The sequence below is a fragment of the Micrasema longulum genome, unplaced genomic scaffold (assembly GCF_059751315.1).
Source record: "Micrasema longulum isolate JH-2025_06_02 unplaced genomic scaffold, ASM5975131v1 h1tg003107l, whole genome shotgun sequence".
NCBI lineage: Eukaryota > Metazoa > Arthropoda > Insecta > Trichoptera > Brachycentridae > Micrasema > Micrasema longulum.
Window position 1 is genome coordinate 43,145 of NW_028280207.1, and position 23,675 is coordinate 66,819.

The 23,675-nt window shown below is 31.7% G+C and overlaps 1 protein-coding gene across 1 annotated transcript; it reads left to right on the plus strand.

Moving 5' to 3' along the window:
* The first annotated feature begins 124 nt into the window (after positions 1-124).
* On the plus strand, positions 125-21,689 carry LOC148271089 (uncharacterized). Its single transcript, XM_088241853.1, has 4 exons — positions 125-197; positions 13,933-14,007; positions 17,487-17,666; positions 20,102-21,689. The coding sequence occupies exons 3-4, from the start codon at positions 17,487-17,489 to the stop codon at positions 21,587-21,589; spliced, it is 1,668 nt and encodes a 555-aa protein (XP_088097979.1). The 5' UTR covers positions 125-197; positions 13,933-14,007; the 3' UTR covers positions 21,590-21,689.
* The last annotated feature ends 1,986 nt before the right edge of the window (positions 21,690-23,675 follow it).

Here is a 23,675-nt window from a genome sequence, read left to right on the forward strand (position 1 = left end):
ATTATATTTAATGCATTTTACATTATTCCTTTACATCTTCCAAATATTCGTTTATATTATAGAAACATTTATTGATAAGATACACTTTTAACACACCGGCAATTTTTTTAACAAAATTTATTTCAGTATTTTATTTCGTTTCAGAAATAGTTGAAAAAAAGGGAGAGGGGATGGAAGGAGGAGCTTGAGTTAAATAGGTAAATATTAATGATAAATAATTTTTCGATTAGCAATAGTTAAAATACATATTTACAAATTATTGAGCATCACTATTAAGTTTATTCAAAGTCTTAATAATTTACCCGTGCAATAAAAAATCACTCGTACAAATTAAGTTAAAACAACACTTTCTACATCTTTTGTTGGTTTATTTGCAATATATTTTTAATGAAAGACATCTGCTTATCGAATTGTATTGATGGTTCCATTCAATTGACGAAATCAATTTATCCGTTATTCAAAATTGAACTTATAAACGTTGCAAGTAATCGTACCCCACTGAACTATTTGCACAGCCAATCCGCTATTTTTGATTTACAATTTCTAGCAGATGGGGAGCGACATTTTACGTTTTTAAAGTACGGAAAGTTCACTTGTCCAACGGTTCATTGCAGCCAAAACAGTTGGAGAAACATCTGTTCGTTGTAATAATTATTGTAATTCCGTTATTATTAATTTTATTTTACATTTCGACAGATTGAGATGCCCTGAATATTTTGTGTTATTCATTGTAATTAATTAATATCTTCTATTGTAAGGTACTTTAGCCAAATAAGACCCAAGTGATAGACTTTCTCTATCGGAATACTATTTTTAAAAACAACGTATGAGTGCCGATTTGCAAAGTTAATCTTGACGATCTTACTTTGTTTTGCGTTACGACCTTTTTAAGAAACTCTATGAGCCAAGATAAAGTGCTCTCGCTATGATAGGTATTTTGTTAACTTGTGTATCATATTGGAAAAATGTATATATATATTCACGTATTTTTACAAAAAAAACTTGTGTGAAAATCATTGTGAAATACACATGTACCTATCAGGGGCGAACCGTGTATAGAAGCGATTATGCACAGCTTACCATTATATTTGACTAACCATAATAATGTTTTATTGTAACTTTATTTACAGAAAAACAAATAAATAATTACCATTTATTTTAAACCATTTCCAACGTTTGTATTTTTATCCTAATATGAATATAAATTTTATAAAAGCGCGCCCAGCGCCTGCGGTGAGCCAAAAAACTAGCCGATTATTCCAGCTTATTTTTTCATACAAATAAGTATACTATATTTTGAATGTATTAACCCCAGTGCGGGTTTTTTCTCCTAGATTAAACTTGCAGATTACACAAATTATTTGAAGATTCTTGATTTGGAAATCAGTATTTCAAACATTGTTTCTTAAGTACTATTTTTCTTTGAGATGGTACTTTTGACATAAGACCATAATTACTTTCATGCGTCATATTGCAGGACATATAGCGCTCCACGCGGCCGTTTTTAGCACTATTAATTACTAGAACAATGCGGCCAGTTGACATTTCAATTGAATACATAATATCGACTGAATTTATAGTGCTATTTTTAATTTATTTTTTAATAAATTACATATAAAAGTAATGTCTAATCTATATAATAAAGTATATCACGAAGTTACATCGTTTGAGTTGATTTCATGGATGAGAGTTGTTGTATCACACAGAACCACAGAAAAATATCAATGTATAGTATATATTACTTACATTATATTATGTACCTCCTATGTAGGTACAAATTTATGATGTTTTCTTATAACTTACCTGTAAATAAAATCACCATTCGCCACTGGTACCTATTTAGTTAAACAAATTACCACCCTGTATCCGCCACTGGTATTGTTTGGACAACCCCTCTGGCAGAGGAATCTTTCAGCAGTCTTTTATAAGTGAAAAAATTAAACAAACACATTTTGCAATATAAAATGAATTAATACGTAAATGTTCTTACATTAAGGGGGCATTTTAAATAATAAATCTTTAAACAAACACAATTACATGTAACTTAACTCTTTCAACTAGAATGCTTATTTTTTTAAATAAATTAGCCACTGAAGTAATTGTGACGATGAACTAAAACTTGAAAAAACTTGTAGTAAACATGGACACAATACGAGAATATCCGAACAATATCAGTGTACATGTTTCTAAAAGGAGACAAGGACAGACGAGTCTAAGTTTAGGGACTGGAATTATACCAGACTACCAGACAAAACTAAACAAAAGACTCAGACAACTTTTACAAAAGATGTTCAAATATTATCATTAACAGTAGAATATAAATTTTAAAAATATTTTGTTACATGTAAATCGTAAAGGTTTGTAAATAAATTTCAAATAAAAAAATATTTAAAAAAATAAAAATAATCATTCATTAAATTATTGTACATTCTTAAATGTGTGAGTGCGTACATATAAAAATACAGAGTGTTCTTTAAGCCCTGTCACATCTGAAACCACGATGATCAGTATGGGCGAGAAGACATATTAGCATATTTAAAAAAAAATTTAGAACGCAGAAATTGTTTAAAAATAAAATATTTAAAAAAACAAAAAGTTGCTTACTTCTGCAGGGGAGAAGCGAGAGGCCGTGTGGTTGATGGTGTATCAAACTCCCCCCTCCCCTCTCGCTTCTCCCTTGCAGAAGTAAGCAACCATTTGTTTTTTTTTATATTTAATTTTTGTAAATTTTATTCGTTCTAAAAGTTTATTTTAATGTGCCAATATGTCTTCTTGCTCATACTGATCATCGTGGTTTCGGATGTGACAGGGCTTAATGAACACCCTGTATATGTTAGGGTGGAGGTTTGTGTGTATTTGTACAAGAGTAAGTGTTCAGGTGTGTGTAAGCGTGTGCATCATTAAAAGCAAGTTGGAGTGTGTCGCAGTTAGATAGAATAAGTCATAATTTAAATTGATTAAAAAGGGAGAGCTCTATGATGGAATTGGCTGTAGTATTGCCCGATGTAAAAAAGCTTAGATGACACCATCTGTCGGAAAACAGCGAGAAGTTATTCAAGTCAATATAATAGTCAAATATTATTTATAGTCTTCCGTTATTAAACGATTAATTAATGAATCTTATTGTATGACTAATTTATTTACTAGCTGATTTAGAGATTGAAAAATAAACTTGTTTTTATTATTTATGATGCCTGCAAAAACACGTAATATTTTGCGAATGTCAAATATTCGTTTTGTGCACACCGTTAACGGAAGTATTAAATACCAAGACTCGTAATATTTACGTTCAATCATTTAAAGAATTATGTTTTATTCATAAATACATATGTTTATTAAGTTAACACATATGTTTATTAAGTTAGTTCAAAACATCTTAAAAAATATTATTACATTATTACATTACATTAATTTTTTTGCACCACAACAGGCCAGGAGGCCTAATTACAGTGGTGAATTACATCACAGAGCACCCAGGCTTGAGAAAAATAACATTTTATTTTTTTGTGTTCTCACCGGGACTCGAACCCGGAACCTTCCGTCAAGCGTCTTGACCACTACACCACGGAGGCCGAACTTTGGCCGAATGCAATTTTAAATGGACAGAACACATAGAATATATAACACAAAAAATTAGAAAACTTTCCCATATCTTCTAGTCGTAACTCAATTGTAACTTATGGCATAATAGGATGGGGAGGCACTAATAAATCGATACTAAAACCTCTCGAATCTGCTCAAAAATCAATCATTAAAATAATTTTTAAAAAGCCCTTTACCCCAGCGTCAAGTTATTTAAGGAATTTGAGATCTTAGATATGAGGCAATTATATATTTTCAGAATAATAATAATTGTGAAAGTAAGTTATTCTATCAAATCCCAAAAGGAACACTCCCACACTACCAGAAGTCAAACTAGAGGATGGGTCATGGGGTCTGTCACAAACTCTGAATTCGGACAACGAAATTTCAGGTTTCTGGGCCCCAAAATATTCAATATGTTACCCAAAGATTGCAAAACCATGACCCGGATTCAATTTAATAAATTAGTAAAAAATTGGTTACTGGGTTTAGGTCGAGAAAAATCGGAAAATTTACTCAAAATACATTCCTAAATAATAAATTAATATTGTATAAATGTATGGTAAATTAACAAGAAGTTAGTAATGTTATTGATTATATTTTTCATAAAAATGTCTGCCTTAAAACAGGTTGTGCAGGCAGACTAGACATGATCCAGAGAAATCTATTACCTAAGTGTGTATGTACATGTGTAGTAGATAAAGCAATTGTTTTTTTGTTAATAAACTATGATTATTATTATTATTAATACAAGAATATCAGAACAATATCACATACAACATTCCAAAACGAGACTAAGACAATCAAGACTAATAAATCAGGGAATGAAATTATACAATATACTACTAAACAAAACTAAGCAAAGGACTTAGACAAACTTTTCAAAAGATGTAAAAAATACCACCATCAACAACAGAGTATGAATAAAAAATTATATGTTATTTTCGTAAAATAAATGTAATAATCCGTAAGGGTTAAAAATAAATTTAAAAAATAATGCGAATCTAAGAGCAACTTAGTCCAAAATCTTGAATTAATTATTAGTAATATTACTATGACAGCATACATTTCTTAATGCATTTATATAATTATTCAATACAAATATAAATCTGGGATGAAAAAATATTTGAAATATTTTCTAGAAAGTACTATTTTTTATTCTAATATTTGGGGGGCTATAACTTTGCTTGTATGGTTGACGACCTGAACCCTTGTTGTTTTGAAGTCACGATATACTTTGCTGTCTCCCTAAAGCTAGGGTTTCCTAGGACAGCGGTGCCCGTACCTTAACGGCCGTAGTGAACGGTGATGCGGTGAATAGCCGTCGTAACGTCGACTAGAGAGTGGTTTCCTAGGGAAACAGTGTTAAATGGTGTTGATAACACCGTTTTCCTAAGAAACCACACTCTAGTCACCGTTACGACGATTATTCACCGCATCACCGTTCACTACGGCCGTTAAAATACGGGCACCGCTGTCCTAGGAAACCCTAGCTTAACCCTTACTTCCAATGTCTGTCAACGACATTGGAAGTAAGGAATCTGAGAATTTATTGAGGATAGTCATCTAAATATTATGTAATCCCATTGAATCATTTATAAATTTATTCTATTTTTTGTATGTGCATATATATATATACATATTTATATATTTAATTTAATTTTTATATTAACGTAAACTGTACTTTTTTTTCTTTTCTTTTGGGCTATAACTATTCTCTTTCTTTTTTCTATTTTTTCAATGATATTTTTATTTATAGGAAACATATTCGATAACCGTATTTACCGCATCAAATCGCATCATTTTATTTATGACATATTAACATATTACAACAGAGATGAAGAACATTTAAGAGAAGGTAATATAGAAGTCCAGGCATCTACTGGGCTTATGACCTGTCAATGGCTGGTTTAAGTGGCCACTTTACACACTGTGTAACATTCACCATTCTGCCTATATTTGAACATCTTTATTCCTTCAATTCTTTCATCTGTTGATGTTTGTGAAGTTAAAGAGCTGAAACCTTTATTTATGCGGGTGAGATTCATCAAATTGAATTATTTCACCTACACACTAGGCAACGCCTGAAAATATTATTTTTTCAATTTCTTCATGGACCAGGTAATTTATCATGTTTATCCAAGTAATTTATCATGTTTATGACATATGTTAATAATATCTTTAGTATACAGAATATGAATGGTGATATATTTTCGTGTGCTGATGATACCGTAGTCATTATAAGGGGATATTCATGGGACGAAGTAAATTTAAAATCAAATATAGATATAAATAAATTTAAAAAATGGTACGATGTCAATATTTTGTCTCTGAATACTGAAAAAACATATTACATCACTTTTACATTGAAAGAACAAATTATACCTCCTATAAATATTTGTATCCACACAACAAAATGCAATGAAGGATATCAGTTTTATAATGATAATTTCCCTTGAAAAATACAAAAATTAATTTTAAAAAGTTATTTAGAAAAAACCGTCTACTTTTCCCACTGTTAATTATTTAAAAAAATTAAGGTTTTAGATATAAAATCGCTAGATAAAAAAAATTGTTTGCTTTAAATACATAAAGATAAAATAAATAGTAGTATTTCTAGGTCACAAAACGTAAGTACGCGACCAAGAACAGGTGGTAATATCTTAATTCCTAAATTAAAAACAACTACAGCAGAACATCATTATACTTACAGAGGAATATTTTTCTTTAATGAAATGAACAAAGATAATAAAAGTACAGTCAGGAATACAATATATTTAAGAAAAAAGTGAAAAGTTACATTTATTATTCTTCTTTATGTAACACTGATTAAAAACGTCGTTTGTAATTTTTTTGTAATTTATATCGGTTATCCTAAAAATATTATTGATTAAAATAAAATAAACTATTGTAAGTTATGTACACTCCCCATTATTTATTTATTTATTCGACACTTTATATACATATACAATAAATATACATGTAAGGGCGGGCATATTGCCTTAAGGCAATTTCTTCCTACCTACCCAAACCGTTCAGTTTGAGAAAATTATAAATACATGGACATATTGAATCTTACAATTTCATACAAAAATTAAAAGTAAAGATTAACAAAAATAAATATATTTATATAAGAAAAAATAACACTATACTATGAAGAGAGGAGAGGGGATGGAAAGGAAAGAAGAAGGATAAAGGAACAATTTAAATATTTAGATAGTGACGTTTCAATTTTGACTCAAATGTAAATAATGAAGGGGCGTCTCTAAAATTAGTGGGTAGATTATTCCACAATCGAGCGGCTCCTACTGTGAAAGAGGAGGCAAAAAAATTAGAGCGGTGACAGGGTATTAAAAGGGTACTCTCGTTACTAGAACGAAGAGATAGTCCGTGTTGTGAAAGAGGTTGGGTGAGCTCTCTCAGATAAACAGGCGAAGTGGTCTTATTTAAAATATTGTGAAGAAGTGATAGAATGTGAATGTTTCTTCTATGCCTGATACTGAGCCAGTGTAGTTGCGTGCGATACTCGGTTATGTGGTCAAATTTGCGAAGATTAAAGATATAACGAATACAAATATTCTGCAATCGTTCTAACTTATCAAGCAATTCAGAGTTAGCATCTGGATAACATACATCCGCGTAGTCAAGGAGTGGAAGAAGTAAGCTCTGGACTAATGTTTGCTTAACATTAATTGGAGAGAAATTCTGTAATCTTTTAAGTGAGTGCAAACTGCTATAAAGTTTACGACTAACTTCGTTAACCTGATCGTGCCACTCTAAATGCTTATGAATGATAATACCTAAGTTTTTGACTGAAGTCATGAATGGAATTTCTGTACCATCTATTTTGAAAAGAGTAAGTGTGGAAAAATTCACTTTTGAATACATTTGTTTACTACCAACAAGTACAATTTGGGTTTTTGTTGGATTTATGAGAAGTCCATGTTTTTTTGTCCATGAAGAGATATGGTCGAGTGCAAGTGACATTACTCATTCATTATGTACCCAAGAATTGTTTTTTTCTTTTACGTAATGGGAAACGTTAATGTAAATATATGTATTTAATTAATGTAAAAAAAATGTATTTAGTTGTAATATTGTATTTTTATTTGTTATTAATAAAAATATAAAAAAATAAACAAACGCTTAAATTAATAAATAATATAACACGAACGAATGTGGAAGCGATAAATTAATAGGTCCGCGGCTCTCCAGACGCATATCCTCTTAAACCAAAAAAAAACATCCACAAGTGGTACCAGGGAATAATACTGCTTTGATCCACACGTCACGGTTCTTTTAAACATTAAGTTCGGACATGTAAGATTTATGTTTTTATCGAGATGAGAATGATTTTTACCGCTTCGTCGAGTCCAATTCTTGCGTGCTGAGACTGCAGAGTACCGGGTGATGATTATCTCGATATTCGATCATTATCACGCATCAATATATTCTAGATATGCCAGCGGTTATCAACCTGTTAACGTGCTGGTCATAACTCAATTATCGATACGATTTTTATCGATTGATTTGGGATAAGCTCCCGTGTGTGTTGACATTTGAAAAATGTTTTTTTAAACTTAAACATATCATCATCAAACTCTTATCCGCGTCTAGTGGAACATAGGGCACTGCATTGTAATACGAAATACGACGTACCTCTTTCATATGTTACGGGAAGGTAAGGTGATCAATCTTACACTTTCAAAATGGTCAAAATTTTATTTGACTGTAGCCATCTCAAACCCTTGTCCAGGATTCTGATCTTATTTCGCACACTGAACTGTATAAAAAATTAATACGACGGAGAGGGAAAATGTTTTTGAGAAATTCCCTTCTTACACGATCACAATACTAGAGAAAAGAACAAAATTAGACTTCCATTTAGGAAAAAGGCAAAGTCACAAAATTCAATTTTATTTAAAGCAATTAAAAAGTATTACGAAATGGAAAAAAATATTTATGAAGAAAAAAACATATCAAAATTTTAAATAATGGTCAAGACATTTGTGATAAACAATTTATAAATTAAATATATTAGCAATGTTATTATTAGAACACACATAACAATATGTATGATATGTGTGCCCTACTTTAAGATTTAAATTTTAAAAAAAAGGATTTTTATTTTTATTTTATTTTATTTTGTTTGGGATTTTTACAGCTAAAGCATAAACAAAATAAGTAGAAAAATATTAACAATACTAGAGAGCGACGACGGCAGCGAGACACGGCAAACATCCACCCCCTTGCTTCTGGGGCTTGTGGAATACAGTCCAAACTGTGGGTCTGCGACAAAGGGACAGAGTATAAATTTCAAAATTAAAAGAGGGAAAAGCACTTTTTATTGTAAGGGGTTGTTTCGGATTCATTATTTTTTCTTCAAGTATCAAGCCATTCCTTCCTTTGATTCCGGTGGTCCTTGTTTGTAAATTCCAATGCACCTTCCTCCCTGGCGGCAGTCAAGAAAGCAACACGCGCGAACACGCAATGAAAAACGTACCGCGAGCGTAACAATGATTCGAGTCATCAAAAACACACACGAAACGTAAAAAGTGATTTGTGCAAACGAAAACAGTGTTTTTCTGGACCAGTGCCAAAGGGAATAAATCGTAAGTCCTACACCTTTCATTATTCCACATAAAAATATAACATCAAATAGTTTACGTGAAATCAAAAGTTCCCTATTTCTTCGAACACGCGAATCGCGAGAGGGCAGGCCTTGTTTAGAGTCTCAGAGTCGAAGGAATCAAGTTTCCAGCAGGGAGTTTTACAAAGATAAAATGTAAAAAAGATCATATTAATGGAAGCAGAATCTATGGAGGACTATGGGCACGTTTTGGAGTCACTAATTTTTAAAATATTTAACTCTGTAGGTCGTCTATGTATTAATGTCAATGGGGAGAGGGTATAAAGATTAGAAAAAAAAAATTTTAGGAAAAATATGTTTATACATTCAAAACCTAATTTAAAATAAAAATTGTTGAATAATGCATCGCAGCGAAGAATATAATAAATTTTGAAAATAATATACAGTACAGGTAAACGTCGTTTTGCGCCGGTTCGATTTACGCCGATTCACAACTACGCCGGTTGGTACCGGCGTGGGATTCCCCGGTTCGGCTGACACCAGACGACAGTAGGCGCCGCGAATCTAATAGCAGACACACTTTTACACGTTGTTTTATTCTATTACCGTGTACGCGAACAGCCTATTGTGTGTGTGATATTGATTTTAAATTAGTTTTTGTTATGTTTTTAAGAAAAATAAAAAGGTATTATATTTTTTATTTTATTATTATTAAAATTAAAAGAATATTCTAATATCTGTACTTTATGCCAAGAAAGGAAGCAACAATTTAAGAAAATGAAATTGGATACTTTTTTTTTAAAGTGTGAGAGTTTAATAGTGGTGAGAATTTATTATAAAATATCATTATTTATATCAAGAGACTATTATTTATTTTCTAAACGAATTTAAACTGTATTTATTAAATACATTTAAAATTTATTTTGAATATATATAGGATATCTTTTCAATAAACATATTAAATTGTTTTTAGAATTTCGACACGGAACCTAACCTAACCCTATACATTCCAATATATTTTTGTTCATTTTACGCCGATTTTTTTTACGCCAGTGTCTCTCAAAACGAAACCCCGGCGTATAACGAAGTTTACCTGTATTTAAATTTTCATGGCAACAAATCCTTGTTCAAAACGGCTGAGGACAAGTGACACTTTGAAAAGAAGATACACAAGTATTCATCGTCACCATTATACGCGTCCAGCGGTGCATAGGGCACAACGATTATTAACAGCCGGAGAAAAGGTTGCCAGTTGCTGGCACTACCACGCATTCGAATACAAGTTGTATCGACTATGGACTGCTGTGTAAGGTACATATATGTTGTACTGTTAAATGGTTATTTACTAGTCCAGTTTTCTCTTGGTTCGACCGCCAATAAGGAAAATATGTTACCTGCTACCTACATACTCAATACCAGGTCATGTTATTCAATCGAAGTTTGTGAGCTCGACATTTTTCATAATCATTTTATTCCTATAGCTCAATCATAAGGGCGCTACCGGTGGCGGCTGGAAGGGCTAAAAAGGGAGGTTAATTTTTTTTTTACTATTTATTATTATGCCTATTTAGGTACATATGCATTTCAAAATTATTTTCACACTATTTTTTTTTTGTAAAAATACATTATGTCTAAATTGAAGTTTCCAATATGATACAAACATTCACAAAGTACCATTTAACGCTTTATTTTTTTTTTGTTTTAATACTCACTTAATAACGAATTAGTCCTTTAGTGTAAGTATGTAAAATACATTCGAATCCATTAATCATTGTACCTATTCTAGACTCTTTCATATTGTTATCTCTACCGGAACAATGCTCGCGTTTCAACTAATTTTGGGAGAAATGTTTCGATATTCATGTACGCGCGATACGTTTCATCTCTTTTCTTCTCATGCGAAAATGTAGGGAGAAAATATTAGCTTTGGGACAGTTACAGAAATGACCCACGCGTGCGGTGATTTTTCTTGATAATATTCTAGAGAACATGTATAAAAATATGAAGAATAATAGGTACTTATATATTTGAATGAATGTTAAAAAAATAAATATATTACAATCTCTAATTACATTATACATTACATCTTTATAATGTATTTTAGGTACATATTTTTTAATTAGTAGCAAAATTTGGAAGCTCATTAACCCAATGGACGTAAAAGAAAGCCGCCGCTGGGCTATTATTAGTAATAATAGGCCACTGGCTAATATAGTAGCACATAAAATATAAGTATTTAGGTATTATTTCAGATTCGACTTTTAATTGGGAAGAACAGATAAAAACGGTTTGCAATAAGCTAAGAGTTTGCCTACTTAACATGTACCATTTAAAACCATACACACCATACCCAGTACTGAGACTAGTTTACTTGGGGCTAGTTGACCCAATTATTCAATATGGATTAAGAATATGGGGACTAAGTTTTAAATCTTATACGGATAGTCTTGAACTTACAGGTACAAATTTTAAAAATTATCGTACCTGTAAAAATAAAGAATGAGGCAAAAGACAACAATAAAATATTATTTGATTTTGTTAACGTTTTTCCAATTAACAAACAGTGTCAGTATAAGATAGTGACAGATCATTTCCTCGATTGCAATTTTAAATCCAAAATAAACCACCAGATCATGACCCGACAAGTATCGGCACAGCAGCTGATGGTACCACGACAGAAAAACTACTATGGTGACAGAACAAAGAGTAGTGTAGTACCAAAACTGTACAATTTAATACCAGCTAAAAATCGTAAAGAAAAAACATAATTTCATTAAAAAAAATAGTCAAAAAATTATTAAACAGCAAGTGAAACTTAAGTGTATAAATATATTTTATTCTTCAATTATTATTAAACTGTGTACTTACTTATATTTTTTTTTTTAAATGTAATGAGACCCGCAGACAAGCTTCGGCTTTACGGGAACAAAAATACAATTATGTATGTTACTAATTTGTTAAAATGAATAAAACTTTAAAAAAAAAAAAAACATGCTGACAAAAACTTTTATATGATTATCAACCGCGAAGTTAGCTACAGTTTACAGCAATACAACGAGCCGTAGATACTCGGGTCGAGTATTGCAAGCGCAAACCAAAACCACGGTTCCACATTGGTTGTTAAACTAAAAACCTAACAAAAAATTGTAACGCTCTTGTTTTATGCAATAGAGCTAAAAGGATTTTCTAGCGAATTGTTACTCTGGGGTAATATCTACGCCATAAAATTTTCTCACCGCGATTGCTTATCGTTTTGATGACTCCAATAGAAGATCGGCTTAAATGAGTGGGGATTATTTTAATATGTGGCGTTTGGCGACATGACCACAGTTCCTCTGTGATCGGTCAAGTTGCTAAGACCTATTAACTCTCGCAGAATACTCGTACAATGTACTGTTTTCAATATAAAATGATGACTTACTTCACTTCATCGGATTGGTCGTCGCTTTATATTTCAGGTGAAATCATTGTATTTGTGTATGTCATCGATCAATGGATCATTTCGTAAAAAGACAAAGAAACAGAACTCGTTGATTTACCTAGCTGTACAGTTATATTATAAGGAAATACCATCAGAAATAAGAGAATCATTTTTTATTTATTTAAACGTAAGTTGAAAAAACATGTGCGTAGCAGATAAGTTAGCTCTTAAAAAGTAATTGTATTTGAGTTGGCTTTAAAGAAGTTTTTTTTAAAAGTGTACGTATATTGTTTAGAAATGTTAATAATTAGTATATATTTTAATAATAATTAGATATAAGTTAATATTAGGACATTCATAAATTATGTTTGTACTATTTTCAGACTAAATAAACATATTTTACCGTTTTGGAATATTTTTTTATTTAATTAAAAAGTACACATGCATAAAAATAAAGATACATAAACAAGGGAAATAATACGGACCAAAATGGACACCAAGTCGTTGGAACAATAGGAATAATCCCCCAGTCTACACACGTGCGTTTCCAGAAATTCTCCAGCAGTCAGTGGACCACATGGGGACGGTATCTACCTACTGTCTACAAAAGATTCTCTTCGGACATCTATCTCCCTTTGTTAACCATGGAGTTGATACAGTGCTTTATTTATTTAGTTTTTTATTGCTTACTTCTTGGCATGAACACTTGACAAACTTACTACTATGCTCTATTTTATGTAAATTTATTGATATCATTCTAACTTTGCTAGAATTTTACTCGTCCATGCGCTTTGTAGCTGCACGATGATTGGTTATCTAGCTTTCATATACCAACTTTAAAATACCTAAATTTTGTAAATGGGGTCTAGAATTCCAATCTTCTATGCGCTTAGTAGCTGCAAGAGGTATTTTGTACGCTATATAAGTTATCCATAATAATAATAAAAAAGACGTGTTGTAATCTTACTCCTTTTTATTATTCATTTTATTTTTATTTTTTTTAGTATCATTAATACACTAAATTTATTTGTCAATTTTTAAAATGTGTAAATGGGGGCTAAATTTCTAACTGTCTATGCGCATAATTTTTTTGCTAAGTTTTTTTTAAAAAGTGTACGTATATTGTTTAGAAATGTTAATAATTAGTATACATTTTAATAATAATTAGATATAAGTTAACATTAGGACATTCATAAATTATGTTTGTACTATTTTAAGACTAAATAAACATATTTAAAAAAAAATGATTTTGACCCACAAACGCATTCAGTCGTTCCTACACGTCAAAATAAATTTATAATGTTTGTAAAAATAGCTCATATTGTTTTGTTTGTTTCAGATGATCGATTGCTTTGAAGACTTGATCTTTTAGCCGAAAGAAAATAATGCTGTGAGAAAAAACAATACCAACAAGGTAAATTAAAACCGTCGTCCATTCACAAACATTAACTTGTTTTCTTCTTCTTCCTTGCCTCTTCCCAGTTCTCCTAGGGTCGGCCCTTCTGGTACGGAGTCTCCAATTCTTCCTGTCTTGTGTCATTTCACTGGTCAGCTGCTCCCTCCTCAGATCCTTTTCAAAACTACCGCGAACATATTCATTTTTTTATCTTGTCAATCCTGGTAACACCTGCGGATCATCTGTAGCTCAATCACAAATAACTATCGACGAGTTAATAAGCGACGTGATTACAATTTCTCACCATGGTTGTTTATCGTATTCGCGATCACAATGCAACATCCGTGAGCACCTCATATTAAATGTCAAAATCGGGTTGTGGTCCTGTGGCTAGTGTCTCGGACTCACGGACTAAAGGTCCGTGGTTCGAATCCTACTCTACCCCAACTTGATTCTCATTTTCTAATAGTGAGTTATTTACAACTCGTTGAAAATGGCCCTCAAAATTAAATATTTGGGTAAATCATAAGAACGCAAATGTTTCTTTTTTTATAATTAAAAAAAAAAATAATAAAAAAATATTTACGTTTTGCGACGTATAATCCGTTGTGCAATCACATATTTGAATTTCAGCCGTGTAAATATGGAAAATATTTCAAAAATGCTATTTTTATTTATTATTTATCATGCTATTTTTGCATTTAGCCGGCGGTTAGCAAGCCAGATTTCAAGAAAAGCAGTCGCCATATTAATTGTAATTTAATTTTCACATTTTTGTATAATATACTCCTTTCAATTTTGCAAATGCAATATTGTATTATTTTTTATAGTAAACGCCGATTTTTCACCAGTGAACTGTATTTATTTACGAGGAAAACAAAAAACAAACCGACACGAGCGTTGACTTATGACTGCGATAACTTAAGCATGTTCATTATTGTTCATTGTGTTCGCTCAAATGCTTAGCATGTTTTTAAGCACGTCAATAGTTATTTGTGATTGAGCTACTGAGCATCTTCATTTCTGCAGGATGAATTTTCTGTTCATGCTTTTTCTTCATGGTCCAGCATTCTGATCCGTAAAGCAAAGCTGGATGAACGGCCGTCTTGCATATTTTGCTGTTTAATTATTTTTATAATGTTAATTTATGTAACTCACTTTCCTACCTATTCACTCATTCTCCCACCCACTCACTTTCTCGCTCATCACTCACCCGCTCTATCACCCACTCACTCACTCACTCATCCACTGTCCCACTGTCCTACTCACCCTCTCGATCACTCTTCCGCTAACTCCCTCCCTCATTTATTCATTAATTTAAACACTTTATATAAGTACATACACAGTTTACATACATATGCATAAGGGCGGGCATACTGCTTTAACTCTAGTCACACTAGTCTACATTATTTTATTTTTATTTTTTATTAATAACAAATAAAAATACAATATTACAACTAAATACATTTTTTTACAAATATTTACATTAACGTTTCCCATTACGTAAAAGAAATAAACAATTCTTGTGTACATAATAGGGAGTGGCGTCTTAAAATAGTTATTTTATTTTAATTAATATTTTTTTTAGAATAACTTAAATAAATTACAAAAAATATATAAACGATGTTTTCAAACAGTGTTACATAAAGAAGAATTAAATGTGTAATTTTTCACTTCATTCTTAAATATATTGTATTCCTGACTGTACTTTTTACTATCTTTGTTCATTTCATTAAAGAAAAATATTCTTCTGTAAGTATAATGATGTTGTGCAGTAGTTGTTTTTAATTCAGGAAATAAGATATTACCACCTGTTCTAGGTCGCGTACTTACGTTTTGAGACCTAAAAATAGGTACTACTATTTATTTTATCTTTATGTATTTGAAGCAAACAATTTTTTTTTATATGGCAATTTTGAATCTTAAACCTTATTTTTTTAAATAATTAAACAGTGGGAAAAGTAGAAGGTTTTTTTAAAATAACTTTTTAAATTAATTTGTGTATTTTTTTATCCGGTAAAATATTTGTTTTAAAAGCACCACCCCCTCCGATTATTCCGTACTGTAATATGGATTGGGCGAATGCAAAGTAAATTGATTTGAATTTTTCTATGGTTAATATATTTTTTAATGTAATAAATACATGTATAAGTTTTCTCATTCTATTTACAATATTATTTATTTGCTCCTTCTATTTTATATTTTCATCAATTATAATGCCTAAATATTAAATTTTGCAGTGATTTGAAGGCAATTATCATTATGAAACTGATATCCTTCATTGCATTTTGTTGTGTGGATACAAATATTTATAGGATGTATAACTTGTTCTTTCAATGTAAAAGTGATGTAATATGTTTTTTTTCAGAATTCAGACACAAAAAATTGTCATCGAACCATTCCTTTAATTTATTAATATCTATATTTGATTTTAAATTTACTTCGTCCCATGAAGATCCCCTCATAATAAGTACGGTATCATCAGTACATGAAATAATATCACCATTCATATTTTGTATTTTAAAAATATACTAAATATGAATGGTGATATTATATACATACGATACAAGACTTGATATATCTCTCTTATTTTTTAGATGATGAAGTTGTATTTTTTTTTGTAATCTTCAAATTGACATTTTTGCACTTGATTTGGAAAGCAAAATTTGTACAACATGCTGGATTTTAATACAAAAAATATTTACCCTTCTTACGCGAAGAATTATGTCCGCAAATACAGCAATACATCTGTATTAGAGTGAGCACAAAGATAGAACACATAACAAGGAAGACAGAGACGCTGTTCTATAGCCGCCATAGCCGGTGTTACGTGAAACCAACTCAGTCGGTTGTTGACATTGATGGGGGAGACACGCGTGAATTATGAGCGACAGATTTATGTTTTTTTTTTCATATAACAGGGTTGAATATATTTTTATTTTTATAAATTATGGAAAAGGAATGATTAAACTGTATGTCACCACGTTTTTTTTTATTGTTTGAACTTTAGAATGTTCCGTCTTTTGCTTGTGGTAACACGACGTTACGTCACCGCGCGCAAAGGAAGTATTTACCACAGACCTTTAAGATAATATAAACATATTGTTGGTATATTAACAATTTCAATATATAATCAAATATTGTTAAACTTGTATATTTTTTAAGAAGTAAAAATTGACTAAATATCTAGAATATTAAGAAAGGGACATCTCATACTTGATTTGAATGTAAATAAAGAAGGAGCGTCTCTGACATTACTGGGTAGATTATTCCATAATCGATTAGCTACTACTGTGAAAGAGTATGCAAAAAAAATAGAGCGGTGAATGAGTATCAAAAGGGTTCTTTCTTTACTAGAACGAAGACTTAGCCCATGCTGTGATAGAGGTTGAAAGAGCTCTTTCAGATAAACAGGCGAAGTGGGATTATTTCTTTCACTTAATGTTCCTTGTCTCTCATTCACTTTACATCTCACTCACACGTGTATTTATTTCCAGATGGTGGCCGAAAGGGTGGGGGGTCGGAGTTCCAGCTTTCACCTGTCCGGAAGGGACAGCGTGTCCTCCGCCTCGCTGTACAAGCAGAGGATAGACAGCATGTTTGACGAGGAGAGGAGCGTAATTAGCCACACGTACGGAATCACCCAGCAGCCGAGCATTAGATCCAACAGAAACAAGGTAAAGCAATAATGAAATATGTCTAAAGCTCTGTAGACAGATACTCTGCCGTCATAAGAAAGAAGGGCGTTTCCACATAAAACAAAAAACGGAGAAAATATTTTTTTTGTAACTCGGAGATTAAAAAATTGACTGTGTGAAAAATACTACAAAAATTATTATATTATTATGCGACAGTATGTATTATGGTTTGCCCTAACGGAATAAATATTATATTAATTTTAATAAATTTTACGTTGTATATTTAAAAATGAACATTTTTATCTTCTTTTTAGTAAAAAAAATGCGAGAAAATATCTTATACTGCAATGAAAAGACATTTCTAGCTAGAAACGCCATTTTTATTTAGTAATTAAGTAAACGTCTTTCTTTTTTGGTGTTAATATGCCAGTAAATTCTACTCAACTAAATAAAATAGACGTTACTGGCCATTTACTGCTTTTCAAAATAGTAACGCCGACCTAATAACCAATTAGTTTCGAAATTACCTGCAGATCTTAAACTTAATTAAAAACGAGTAGGTACATTCATTTCAGATGTTTTTAAAAACGGAATAGAAGAAAAAATAAGTATTTTAATCAGTCTTTAATAATTATTAAAGTCAGAACAGCCTTTTGTATTTAGTAATCTTCAAGACTTTTTGCAGTTTAGTCTCATTAATTAGTGAAAATAATAGGGTTGTGGTTATTTTAGAAAAATAGATGTATTTTTAGTAGATGCGTATTTATTTGCTGATTCCGAATATGTTTTTTAACTCCAAAAAAATATTAGATGCGTCCTTCTTTCTTATGACGGCAGTACTAGATGTTGGATGTAACCCCTAAGAATTCTAAAGATATGCGAGTATGTCGAGAGAGATGATTTTCTTTTTTCTTTTATTGAGAATTTTTTTCAAACTAATAATAACACTAATATTTTTTATTCCTGTAAAGTAGCTAAGTAGTGCAGAGCTAATCCTACCTATATAAAACAAAAACACATTTCATTTTTGGTTTTTTCGACGTTTTGGCTACCATTGCAGGAGCCAAAAGTATGTGTTTATGTACTAGCTATTTCTATTTGCATTTCTATTCGTTTTTGTAGTATGTAGGGCTGGGAACCGTCGGAACAAATCCAACACACACGGTATCACTCAAAAAAGAAACATTGATAACAGTGACCTTGAAAACCTTCGCACCTATTTAAACCGGGTATCCTTCATAGCTCTCATATCATTTGTTGATCCATATGAACCAGTGACGTCGTTCAAAGTAATGCGTTTTTATTAAATTTTTAACAAATCAAATTTTAAAAAATTAAATATTTAAAAAAAGCAAATGGTTGGTTACTTCTGTAGGGGAAAAACGAAGAGGGGGAGGGGGGAGTCTGATACTGCGCTTCTGCTGTCCGATTTGTTTTTATAAATATTTTATTATTAAAAATTTTAAGTATATTTAGTGTAGTATTTAGTGAACATGATAGAAATAAAACAAAAAGGAATCAATTCATTAGTTACGTAAACCTTGACAAAGAAGCTTGTTTGCTTTGAAACCGGTCGGTGAAAAATAAAAATTAGTGATTAAAAACAAAATTGTTCTATTTATTTTATTATTGAGTTCTTCTGTATTCAATGTTACGGAAGGTGCTCTATAAATTGCCTACTCACAGGCGTCACTCAAAAACTAATTTAATCATGCATTTTATCAAAATACCTGCTTCACATATTTATTGTGGCTTGCTTCGTGTATTATTGACTTAATGCGTAACATATGCAATATATTATAATAATTAAATATCTAGACATTGCCATGAATACTCATTCTTATGCATTGCTCCTAAAGCAATTTGTGCTTAACTATTATTAATGATTGCACTTAATTATATTAGTAATGAAGGGGATTTAGTGCCTTAAGATCCGAATGAATAATTCCTTTCCATTTTAATAATGCATTTATCTCTGCCCCGCTACGTTCTCTTAACTAGCCAGTAGTGAGATTATAATCAAAATAATAAGTGGGAGGGAAATTCAGAGCTAATCTAGTAAAATTTACTGGCAAAATTAATGTTGTGACAATGCAAAATATGTTGTCTCTAGCGGCCATTTTCTAAAATGTCAAAAATGGTTTTCCATTTTTAAAATGTAAAAAACAAAATAATGAGAGATAAACCACCATAGACAATAAATCAAATTTAATAAGTAATAAGAAGATAATTATATTATAATAATTCTTCATATTTGCTGTAGTATTTTTTTTCGATCTTTATTTACTATCACATATTTTTCAAATCATAATTACAAGCAGTTAATAAAGGCCTCAAGCTCATTTGAAATATAACATTTCTATTTTAAACAAGATCAATGGAAAGAGGTTTGAATCGTAAATAATACACTCTTTAAAAATGAATAATAAAGATGTTATTGATTAATTTTGAATATTAATTCTATTTTTTTACAGGCGCCTTCAATATCTGGAAGGCTAGATGGTCCAGGAGGGTTGGCACAGTCCGTGGATGCTATGAGGGGCCGGACTGGAAGTCACGGAACCAGCAGCCTACGTAGAGAAGGACACAACGCCATCCTCGACCAGGACAGTGGAAGCATCAGTCGAGCTGGCAACTCGGTCCAAGCTAGCATAGAGAGAATGTTTAGTGAACTTGCCATGGAAACAGACAACACAGTCAACGGAACCCACACTTTCTCCGTAGACTATCTCGGATCCACGCCCCTTCCTAGAAGAGTTACTAGTTTAGCCGGACTTCAAGTTCCACTATCAAAACTATATCTAGCTTACAGGAGAACAAAACCAATTGGTACTCTTCACAGCGCACCGGATTTAGCAGCAAGATTAGACATTTCAAGAGCAGGTTTACATGTCAGACACTGCGGACCAAAAGGAGAATTAGAGCAACTCAATCCATTCCCCACAATCGCAGTCTGGTCCGCTGTTAAATTTGTCTTACAGCCATCCGAAGAAGACAAAAACACAATAGAATACGCCTTCCTGCCATTAATCACAGACCCGGACAACATAGATAAACAAGCACTTTTTAGAAACTTGGAACCATCTGAAAAGAAGTACATATTAGGAAGAGACGGAAACTCCCATTCGCCTCTTTTCACTGTTGTGATGAGGAAAATTGGAGTTGCAAAACAGTTAGAGTGCCATGGATTTGTGTGTCAGACGTCCGAAGATGCTATTGTGATTGCAGCCACATTATACAAGTCACTAATGGCTCACATGAGCCGTGTGCCGAGAGCTAAGGGTGGAATAACGGGACCTAGTATCGCCAGTAGTACGGCAGCGCCTGTTCGTCCACCGAGAAGAAAAAGAGCACCTTCCACTGTTAGTAATGATAGTGACCGACATTCCACAAGACAAGACACTCTAACTAGAAAGCAGTCCCTTAAAAGTAAAAGGGCTTCAGAAATTATCGAACCGCCACCCCCACCCCCTCCTCCGCCAAATAATCAAATCTCCGGTATAGATCAAGTAAAAGCTAAACTAGCACAAATAAAAAATGAAAATGAAGGAAATACTGACAAGGAAAAAGACAGCAAAACTCCACCCAAAACTATTTACAATGAATCTATGGAATTCCTAAACAAACAGCTTAAAAACTCTGAAAAGAACAGTAAAGAATCGTCACTTCGCAGCAAGGTTTCCGAGAAGATAGAAATGTTCTCTGGCTTAGAAAAAATTAAAGATATCCCGAGACCAGTGACAGTTCCTCCGCCAGTTCCAACAAAACCCAAGAAGGGTGAATCGGTTGTGAAGGAAAGCGTGCAACCGAAGTCTGGACCGTTAGAACCGCTGCGTAGAAGCCACAGCATGAGAAACTCTTCAGAACCCGGTGACATACTGACCAAAGTTGCTATTCCTCGATCGGGGAGTTTCTTAAATGCCAGTGGCCTGAGCAGATACAAATCTACGGGACAAAGGTAAACGCACTTATTTATAACAAACATATTATTGTATTATGCGCACATAATAAATCAAAACCAGTAAACACTCTCACTGGAAAATAAAGATAATGTAAACAAAACACTAATTTGATTGTGTTAATGAGAGATCATGAATAATACACAAATTATTCAAACAATTTTTCAGTTTCCATAGTGCTTTATACCTATGTACATATTGAACCACTTTTTAACTTTTATTTTCAGCATCTGATAGATTTATATGCATATCATTTTAAAAGTATTAAATTTTACATCATCATCATCATATCTTGATCATTTTTCTTACATGAAGGTAAGGTGATCAGTCTTACACTTTAGGTACCAGTCTAGGAATGAAATATTCTAGCGTAAAAACGTGTCGGGAATCGAACCCGAGACCTCTTGCATGGTAGGCAAATGCGCTGGCCATTACAACACGAGGCCGACATAAATGAACACACATAATGAACATCTAACAGTTTTTCTAGCATGAAAAATATATTACGAATTAATTCCATTAATGTCAAATAAAATTACCAGCTTTAAAACAGAATTGCCAGATTTTATTGCCTAAATTGAAATAAATCAAACAAGTCGAAGAATTTGTGTATCTGAGAAGCATGTTATCATGAAATGGAAGAGTAAAAAAGATGTTGAAAGGTGAGTGAATACGTAATTCCTAATAAAAATATGTCAATGGAAGGTAGACTGGGAGTGCACACGGGAGTTTTAATCCTAACTCTTTTGTATGAAACTGTAAGAGGAAGAATAAAAATAAAGAAATTAGGTTGAAATTAAATTTCTAAATAAATGTGTGGGAAATCAATGTATTATAGAGTTACGAGTAATAAAATCAGGCGAGAGTGCAAATCCGAGACAGGTATAATTGATAAGATAAAGAAAAAACGAGCTGGCCATGTAAAGGTAATGAATGATAGAAAAATGGTTAAACAGACATTTATATGCTGAGAATTAATGGTAACGTAGGATGAGGACCACCAAGAAAGAAGTACTATGACCAGATAAACCAGAATCTCAAGTCAGGTCATGTCAAAAGCAGACAAAACCGAAGGGCATATAATATGACAAGATGGATAAAAGTGGAAGAGGCAAAAAATGTACATCAGGACAGATAAGTGCTGCAGTCCATTCTCTCTGGCGTGATGGTAGTAACAAATGTAGAACTATCTCAGGGTACAATATTAATTACCAATAAGAACATACCTATTACCCTTTTATTATGTAGACTTTTGCCATGACCAGATTAAGCTTTTAACCAATCTTATCATTCAAGTCTTTCTAAACCACCCTCACTTTGCATTTCCATTGATAGCATACCAAATACACCATTTTTATAAAGTACAGGAGATAAAAATGGTATTTCGTTTGGTGAATAATAATTATTATTGTAACACATAGCGTTAAATTGTAATTAAATTTTGATTTATTATTAAAACTGCCTAACCAAAAAAATAAGAAAGTAGAGAAGATAACACAACCTATTAAAATTTCTAACACTAACTAATTACAATAAACTTGTTCAACCTATGTGAAATGCAACATTATAATAATAGTAATATTTTCATATCAAATTAATCATAAAATCTATTAGCAATCGGCAAGCAAAAGATAACATGAGGATCGTCTGCTTTTAAACTGGTTTTTATAGCTGTTTTGAACAGACATGCTTGTAAATATATTTTTTACTTTAATTACAGTAAACAAATTGCCACACTGGTAAAATAAAATTAAAAAAATAATTTATATAATATTTTTTTAAGAACTTGTTTGATTAAATCAAATATCTTGCATCTATAAGAGCCAATATCATTTTTTTTTAAATATTCGGTTAAGAAATATGTGTTAAATAACTTGTAAATTAAATATTTGTACATTATTATTATTAAAGCACACATAAGAATATGTTTATGTGTGCCCTTTTTAATAAATCATAATATTACAGGAGAGTAATCATAGCTATTTTGGGATGAAATAATGAACTGTTTGACATCTTTGATGACAAATATTTATAAAAAACATTACAAACTCAGAGTTATAATTCACTAGAGAAGCCCTTTAACTCTATA